This window comes from Oryzias latipes, chromosome 1 (assembly GCF_053564925.1).
Source record: "Oryzias latipes strain Hd-rR chromosome 1, Olatipes_Hd-rR_3.1".
Lineage (NCBI taxonomy): Eukaryota > Metazoa > Chordata > Actinopteri > Beloniformes > Adrianichthyidae > Oryzias > Oryzias latipes.
Genome location: NC_136237.1, coordinates 685,771 through 695,338, shown reverse-complemented (window position 1 = coordinate 695,338; position 9,568 = coordinate 685,771). Strand labels below are relative to the sequence as shown.

The 9,568-nt window shown below is 47.7% G+C and overlaps 1 protein-coding gene across 1 annotated transcript; it reads left to right on the top strand.

The window, feature by feature from the left end:
- Positions 1-326: 326 nt before the first annotated feature.
- On the top strand, positions 327-2,936 carry fgf20a (fibroblast growth factor 20a). The gene is made up of 3 exons (NM_001104740.1): positions 327-823; positions 1,727-1,830; positions 1,948-2,936. The coding sequence occupies exons 1-3, from the start codon at positions 523-525 to the stop codon at positions 2,191-2,193; spliced, it is 651 nt and encodes a 216-aa protein (NP_001098210.1). The 5' UTR covers positions 327-522; the 3' UTR covers positions 2,194-2,936.
- Positions 2,937-9,568: the final 6,632 nt, after the last annotated feature.

Here is a 9,568-nt window from a genome sequence, read left to right as displayed (position 1 = left end):
TTGCAGGTGCGCGCGCCGCGGGTGGGGGTCTGTGTCAGCCTGAGCGTCAGATGAGCGTCCCGACGGGGAAAGAGGAGGCAGATCCTTTTATGGGGACTTTCCTTTTTCTCTAATGGGAACGGAGCGCAAAACCAGCGCGACTCTGGATGCGTTCACATTCGCACTAAAACGCACCAAGTGCGCATCGAGGTGCGGCCGCTCCACTGCGCTGCGGAGACTGAAGAGGATTCATGACGAGTCCCGGGGAAGGGGTGGATCCCAACGCGAGGAGGAGAGACGGGATAAAAGAGAGGAGGAGAGAGGAGGACGGACTGACTCTGCAACCGGGAGAACGGAGCACTTTCATCCGACTTTGAGCAGATCTCATCAGCGCTGCGCAACAAACAACCTTCATCTGCGGGACCGTCTCTGCGCAAAGCCAACTCCTGCCGCTGTTGGCGGGACGGGGCCACTTCTCCCGCGCCCAGAGGCTCCGCACTCCTCTCAGAACTCGACTCGGATTCTGGGAGGGGGGCATCTGTAATGGGGGCAGCGGCCGAGCTGGGGAGCTTCACCCACGGCTTTCTGGACAGCTTCGGTGGCGCGCAGGCTCCGGTTGGCTCGCATTTCGTTCTCACCCCCGTGGACCCGGTCACCGGGCTGATGCTGGGGGGGCAGCAGGAGCACCTGGTGTCCGCGGAGAGGCTGTCCCGGAGCTTGGCGGAGCTCAGCCATCTGAAGGGGATCCTGCGGCGGAGGCAGCTGTACTGCAGGACCGGCTTCCACCTGGAGATCCATCCGGACGGTACCGTCCAGGGCACCCGGAGGGACCACAGTAGATTCGGTACGAACGTTTCCTCATCAGTAGCTATTGTGACGTCACTGAACCCAGAAACTGACACCAACAGATTCGGTCCTGAAGCCCAGCAGCTTCAGCTGAAGCTCCGCAGCTTCACAGGCTTTATCTGAAGCCGCAAGGCTTTACAGGCTTCATCTGAAGCCGCGGGGCTTCACAGGCTTCATCGGGAACCGCGGAGCTTCACAGGCTTCAGATGAAGCCGCGGGGCTTCACTAGCTTCATCTGAAGCCGCGGGGCTTCACAGGCTTCATCTGAAGCCGCGGGGCTTCACTAGCTTCATCTGAAGCCGCGGGGCTTCACAGGCTTCATCTGAAGCCGCGGGGCTTCACTAGCTTCATCTGAAGCCGCGGGGCTTCACAGGCTTCAGATGAAGCTGCGGGGCTTCACAGGCTTCATCTGAAGCCGCGGGGCTTCACAGGCTTCAGATGAAGCCGCGGGGCTTCACTAGCTTCATCTGAAGCCGCGGGGCTTCACAGGCTTCATCTGAAGCCGCGGGGCTTCACAGGCTTCATCTGAAACCCCGGGGCTTCACAGGCTTCATCTGAAGCTGTGTCCACACCCAGCTCTGCACATGTAGAGGCTCTCTGTTTGGATGGATGTCGTGCTTGTCCCTGCACCGCCTTCTGTCTCCATCACCAGCAGACTTTTCAGGGGAACACCTCCAGTTCTTGATAGAACTTTGGGTTCTAACCGTCCGGTCCTAAAGCTGTTAGAACCTTCTTTGCATGGATTTCCTGTTTTGTTTAAAGCAGAGTTGAGGTTTTTTTTGCATCGACATACAGGCTTACACAGAGCATGGTAGTCATGGTTACCATAACATCCATGTCTATCTGTTTGTTCTTTCATTGGATCTATCCAATTCTGACGTCATGTGACGCGTCTGTGCAGGTATCCTGGAGTTCATTAGTCTGGCTGTGGGGCTTGTCAGCATCAGAGGGGTGGACAGCGGCCTTTACCTGGCCATGAACAACAAGGGCGAGTTGTATGGCTCGGTAAGAAAACTTTTTCTACCGGATGTTTGAACGTATTGTTCTTTGCCTGCTGGCTAACAGCCTTTCTGCAGAAGCTACCTTTACCTCCAGACTAACCATCATGCTCTCTGTTTGAAGGCAAAGCTGTCAGCAGAATCTGTCTTCAGGGAGCAGTTTGAGGAAAACTGGTACAACACCTACTCCTCCAACATCTACCGACACCGAGAGAAAGGCTCCTTTTACTTTGTGGCCCTGAACAAAGACGGGACGTCTCGTGATGGGACAAGGTCAAGGCGACATCAGAGGTTCACTCACTTCCTTCCAAGGCCTGTAGATCCAGACCGAGTTCCAGAGCTGTACAAAGACATTTTGGGTCAGAGTTGAAACCAAAGAAAAGGGTTCTGGTGGCTCCAAATAGCAAACATACATGCTCCTAATCTGTTGTTGATCTGGACAGCAGAGGACCATGTCAGCACTCCAGAGCTGGAGAGGAGGAGGGAATCAGACGGTCTGGAAGTTTGATGGTTGCAGGAATCTTCTGTGGACGGTCACATAAAGGAAGCAAAGACTTCATGTTTTGCCCTGAACTATGCAAATGCCTGCTGGCCGTACATCATGTGGATTTCCCTCCATATTCATCAAACTAACATGCGTGTTGGTCCATACTCCATGTGGACCAGGAACCGGAGAAGCCCCCCAGCTGTGGAGGCGTGGCTGCTGAACCAGTGACTCTTCTATCAGAGGGTCTTCTCTATACCACAGAGGCTGCTAGGACTCTCTTTCATTGGCCGATCCACTGAAGTTGGGATTTGTTTACATTAAAAAGGCAGTTTGACGTATTGGAAAGCAGTGGAAGGACACCAAAATGGATCCTGCTCCAAAACTGGACTGTTCTTCAGCCCACATGGAGGTCAAGAAGAAGAAGGGTCAGAAGAACTTTGGTTCTGTTCAGTGAAGGATTTAGCTGCTGTCCGGACGGCGAGCGCGGGACAGACGTGGACATCTCTGCAGAAAGATCAGATTCGAATTTATCATGTTGCTTCCTGGGACACACAGTGTATTTATTTCATAAATTTATTTATTTTGAAAGTATATTTTTTCAGGTATGAGATGAATAAAAATGTTTCAAAAAGCATCAACGTTTTTATAGTTTTCTTAGACTTTCAGTGTGTTTTTATGGACTACATGTTTACCAAGAAAACTTTCAAATAGATTCAAACTTTATTGATCTGACATTTTCTAATGAAAAAGCAGCAGATCCTAAAGTATTGATAACACTAGTGAGTGTTGAGTGACTAACAGAGGGGTTGTGCAGTGATGAAACTATCTGTGCACGGTGGTGCAGTGGTTAGCGCACTTGCCCCACAGCAAGGAGGCCCTGGTTCAAGTCCCAGACCTGAAACTGAATCACCAATGGGAGATTCTGTTTCAGGTCTGGGACTTGGTCCAGGGACCTTTCTGTGTGGAGTCTGTGCATATGTGTCTTCCTCCCACCATCCAGAACCATTGGTTACTCTAAGTTGCCCCTAGCTGTGCATGTGAGTGTGATTCTGTGTGCGTCAGAGCAGCACCTTTGCCCATGAGGGGCCGGGATAGGCTCTGGCAGTCCAGCCACCCTGAAAGGGGTTTAGAAGATGAATCATCTTTGCTCTCTCACGATTTCATCAAAACAATCTTTAGTTGGTTATTATTTTGTATTTTCTGTTCTCCAAACATTTCAGTGGAAACCATGAACTGGTAGTAGTGCATCACAGAGTAGGCCTACGCAATAAATCACAAATTTATCGTCATATCAATATCAAGCTATGCAATATGCATATCGCAAAAGGCTCAATAACTGGTTACCTTAAATGTGCTAAGACAGTCTTATGGCAGCTTGAAGTTTAGAACGAATCAAAGAAATCCCTTTAGGGGTTTGACCAATCAGATAGACACCTTCACGTTGTTGACCAATCGATGGAGCTCTATTATGTTAGATGTTGGCCTCCTAAGTAGACGAGGGTCATTTGGAGGATAATTTAAGGTATGTTGACTCTTATTTGAATGTTGCGGTGAAATGGAAATGGAAAAGACTAATATGGCGAGTTTTCCTCATATCATGCAGCCATGTCACAGAGTGAGTCAAAGTAATTAATTGTATTTATATTCACAGAGTGGAGCTGTCGTCTCAAAAAGGTGAGCACAGAAAATAAAATACTGGTTGAACGAAACATCAATCAATCTTTGGATACGTAAAAAACCTGTACAGCGAGATACACCTGTGAGGAACAAGGAAGACGCTTCAGTGAAACGATGTCAAAAGAGAATCTGGTGGAGACATCTCCCTCCATCAAAAGACTGTTTATGACGTATTTATAACAATTCAACCAGTTTAACAACAGGACTTTAAAAAAAGAAGGAAAAAGTAAAAACATTCAATGTTATGTGCAATAAAAGAACATCACAGAATGAATTTACATGAAGTTCTGTCTCATAACGTAACAAAAGAAGAATAAACCAAAATACACTTTTTTGTGCAATTAAGTAAAAGCACGAGTTAATGCCAAAACCTGTGTAAATAGATATTTGACCTGCTGTTTGTGAATAAATAACATTTCAGATCTATTGGAAATGTTTCTGTATTTCTTTGCATTAAAGTGGCCCTGCGACAAACCGGCACCCGTCAGGATGTGACTGCCTTCGACCATGAGAGGTTGGGATAGGCTCCAGCAGCCCCATGACCCTGAAAGGGACAAAACGGAAGAAGATGAATGAATGAATATTTAATCATTTTGATGTACTGACCATGAAAACTGGAGCTAATTTGACATGAATTTCATTTAAATTATTTCACAGTTTCTGAATCACATTTATGAGACGGAAAAGAACAAACATGCAGCAAAACCAAGCTGACAACACGAAGCTTTTATGATCTAATTCCTCTTTCATTTTTCGGCCAAGCTCAGGGTGGGTACTATGGTACAGCAAGAAACGAGACAAAAAGGTCACAAACTATTTATCTGTAATAAATGAAAGCAGGTACGAACTCCAAAGATACAGATCTACGGTCTTGAACCCGACTGTCACTTTTCTTTTGTCCCAGTTATTTTAGTCAAAGGGGGTCCAAAAGCAGGAGGTGGGATTGGAAAAGGTTGAATGTAATTATGAAAAGTTGTCAGTCTGGAGTGAAGTGAGTGAACCCTCAGGACTGAAATTTCCTGAGGAGCAGGTGTGATTTAGGGATTCACCCCCCCAGCATGTGTGGGAACCTTTCATCTACTCTGTGCAGACGGCCTTGGGTCATGTGAGTCCTCAGGTCCTCGTTGGCTTTGTGAGACCGTCTGCGCAGCCCGCCGTCCCTTTCAGGAAGAGCTTTCCCGCCGTGTCACTGGATCCAGCACTGTCCACACAAATGTCCTTCACATCAGGAGGACATTGTCATACGAGCTGCAGCCAGCATACATGTTCATCGGCAACACGTTGCAGATGAGATCACAGCCTGTTTAGGGTCACATGTGTCCATTGTCAACGGCAGGACCACGGCTATACTGTGTCTGGTCCTTCCTTTGTGTTTAGAAAGGCCTATAGGGGCCCATAGTGCAGGACGAGAGCATCTCAGGACCTGAGTACCAGCATGTGATGCTGACTCACAACCAGGGTCAGACCTCCATCCTAGAAATAAAAGGCAGAGCCGAGTTAAAGTTCGCAAGAAAAGGTAAGTTGATGAAAAAAAGGAGAGAAAAGGTGATGTGGGTTCTTGGTGTTTGGCAGCCTGTCAGGTTTCAGTTTTCCTTTGAAGTTTGTGTTTTTACCTGGAGAGGGAGGCATGTTTGTGTGTGTCAAAGTGGCTGCATAGGTGTGTGTCTGTGTCAGTGAGATCTGTGTGAAGCTCAGCCAGGGGTTCTCCCGACTACAGGGCTGTCTAAGGGATCTTTGTTGTGTGTCGAACCACACCTCCATCCCGTCTTCGCTCTGTCCGTCCCGTGGGGGGGTTTCCACTGACTGCTGTTGGGTACAGCAGGTTAAGGTTCAGCAAAACAGGAAAAATGGTCTTTAAAGGGACATTTTCTAGAACCACTAGCCTTTGTTCTATCCTAGAAACTTTACCATTGGGAGTTGGGTCATCTAGACCCACTAGACAGAGCTCTGAACCTTTTTTCTTCAATGATTTGTGATCTTCACTGGTGTCCATGGATTACATGAAATCTTTCTACCTTTATCCACCTTTGTCATGGTAGGGAGAACACCTCAATGGAAGGGGGGGGGGGGGGGGTCATCTGGACCCCATAGGATAGCACAAGGGTTAAGCAAAAAAACACTTGAAAAAAAACAAAAAAAGTGTTGAAAGATAATATTTCATATTTTTGATGTCAACTTAGAAAGTTTTGTTTACAATGTGGTGGCATAAATATCACTTCATATTAATCTTCTTATTTTTTACGTTTAAATTGTTTTTCATATGTCAATCAAATATGGACTACTTGATTGACAGAGTGAGGTGTTGTCATGGTAACGGCTCAAGAACCTGCCTTATGCTCTGTAGCAGCTGATGTAGGAGGACTAAATGTCATGTGACGTGATCCAAAGCCTCATTTCTGAGTGTCCACATATGGTCCAAGTTTCTGTTCTGACGGGCTGGTCCAGTGGATGGATGATCCATCCATCCATCCATCCATCCATCCATCCATCCATTATCCATCCATCCATCCATCCATCCATCCATCATCCATCCATCCATCCATCCATCCATCCATCCATCATCCATCCATCCATGCATCCATCCATCCATCCATGGTCCATCCATCATCCATAAACCCATCCATCATCCATCCATCCATGCATCCATCCATCCATCCATCCATCCATCCATCCATCATCCATCCATCCATCCGTAAACCCATCCATCATCCATCCATCCATGCATCCATCCATCCATCCATCGTCCATCCATCATCCATAAACCCATCCATCATCCATCCATCCATCATCCATCCATCCATCCATCCATCCATCCATCATCCATCCATCCATCCGTAAACCCATCCATCATCCATCCATCCATGCATCCATCCATCCATCCATCGTCCATCCATCATCCATAAACCCATCCATCATCCATCCATCCATCCATCCATCATCCATCCATCCATCCATCCATCCATCTTCCATCCATTCCTTCATCATCCATCCATCCATCCATCCATCCATCCATCCATCCATCACTCATCCATCCATGCATCCATCCATCCATCCATCCATCCATAAACCCATCCATCATACATCCATCCATGCATCCATCCATCCATCATCCATCCATCCATAAACCCATCCATCATCCATCCATCCATCCATCCATCATCCATCCATCCATCCATCCATCGTCCATCCATCCATCACTCATCCATCCATCCATCCATCCATCCATCACTCATCCATCCATGCATCCATCCATCCATCCATCACTCATCCATCCATGCATCCATCCATCCATAAACCCATGCATCATCCATCCATCCATGCATCCATCCATCCATCCATAAACCCATCCATCATCCATCCATCCATCCATCCATCACTCATCCATCCATCCATCCATCCATCCATCATCCATCCATCCATACATCCATCATCCATCCATCCATCCATCATCCATCCATCCATCATCCATCCATCCATGCATCCATCCATCCATCCATCCATCCATCAACCCATCCATCCATCCATCCATCCATCCATCCATAAACCCATCCATCATCCATCCATCCATCCATCCATCCATCACTCATCCATCCATGCATCCATCCATCCATAAACCCATGCATCATCCATCCATCCATGCATCCATCCATCCATCCATTATCCATCCATCCATCCATCCGTAAACCCATCCATCATCCATCCATCCATGCATCCATCCATCCATCCATCGTCCATCCATCATCCATAAACCCATCCATCATCCATCCATCCATCCATCCATCACTCATCCATCCATCCATGCATCCATCCATCCATCATCCATCCATCCATCCATCGTCCATCCATTCCTTCATCATCCACCCATCACTCATCCATCCATCATCCATAAACCCATCCATCATCCATCCATCCATCCATCATCCATCCATCCATCGTCCATCCATTCCTTCATCATCCATCAATCCATCCATCCATCCATCCATCACTCATCCATCCATCCATCCATCCATCCATCCATAAACCCATCCATCATACATCCATCCATGCATCCATCCATCCATCATCCATCCATCCATCCATCCATCCATCCATCATCCATCCATCCATCCATACATCCATCATCCATCCATCCATCCATCATCCATCCATCCATCCATCCATCCATCCATCCATCATACATCCATCCATCCATCCATCATCCATCCATCCATCCATCATCCATCCATCCATGCATCCATCCATCCATCCATCCATCCATCCATCCATCCATCAACCCATCCATCCATCCATCCATCCATCATCCATCCATCCATCCATCCATCAACCCATCCATCCATCCATCCATCCATCCATCCATCCATCCATTATCCATCCATCCATCCATCCATCCGTAAACCCATCCATCATCCATCCATCCATGCATCCATCCATCCATGCATCCATCCATCCATCCATGCATCCATCCATCCATCCATCCATCCATCGTCCATCCATTCCTTCATCATCCACCCATCACTCATCCATCCATCCATCCATCCATAAACCCATCCATCATCCATCCATCCATCCATCCATCCATCCATCCATCCATCCATCCATCCATCCATCCATCACTCATCCATCCATGCATCCATCCATCCATCCATCCTTTTTTCTCTTTCGGCTTTTCCCATCAGGGGTCGCCACAGCGAATCATCCTTTTCCACCTCACTCTATCATGGACATCTTCTACCCTAACATTAGCCAACTTCATGTCCTCTGTTAAGACATCCATATATCTCCTCTTTGGCCGTCCTCTTGCCCTCCTGCCAGGCAGCTCCATCTCCAACATCCTTCTACCAATATATCCACTATCCCTCCTCTGAACATGTCCAAACCATCTCAGTCTGGCTTCTCTGACTTTGTCGCTAACACAGGCAACATGAGCCGTCCCTCTGATGTACTCGTTCCTTATCCTGTCTAACCTGGTCACTCCTAAGGAGAACCTCAACATCTTCATCTCCGCTACCTCCATCTCAGCCTCTTGTCTCTGTCTCACTGCTACCGTCTCTAACCCATAGAGCAGAGCTGGTCTCACCACTGTCTTGTACACCTTTCCTTTGAGTCTTGCTGGCACTCTTCTGTCACACAACACTCCTGACACTTTCCTCCACCCGCTCCAACCTGCCTGCACTCGCCTCTTCACCTCTTTTCCACACTCCCCATCACACTGAACTGTTGACCCCAAGTACTTAAACTCCTGCACCTTCTCCACCTCAGCCCCCTGTAACCTAACGCTTCTACCTTGATCCCTCTCGTTCAGACACATGTATTCTGTCTTACTACGACTGACCTTCATGCCTCTTCTTTCCAGAGCAAACCTCCACCTCTCTAGCTGTTCCTCCACCTGCTCTCTACTCTCACTGCAAATTACAATGTCATCCGCAAACATCATTGTCCAGGGAGATTCCTGTCTTACCTTGTCTGTCAGCCTGTCCATCAGCATAGCAAACAAAAAAGGACTCAAAGCTGATCCTTGGTGTAGTCCCACCTCCACCTTCAACTCCTCTGTCTGACCTACAGCACATCTCACCACCGTCAT

Excerpts from the sequence above, each read along its gene's own strand:
- fgf20a (NM_001104740.1), top strand. The coding sequence starts at position 523 with ATGGGGGCAGCGGCCGAGCTGGGGAGCTTCACCCACGGCTTTCTGGAC. Across the intron at positions 824-1,726 it reads GAGGGACCACAGTAGATTCG|GTATCCTGGAGTTCATTAGT; the intron begins GTACGAACGTTT and ends GCGTCTGTGCAG. Across the intron at positions 1,831-1,947 it reads AGGGCGAGTTGTATGGCTCG|GCAAAGCTGTCAGCAGAATC; the intron begins GTAAGAAAACTT and ends CTCTGTTTGAAG.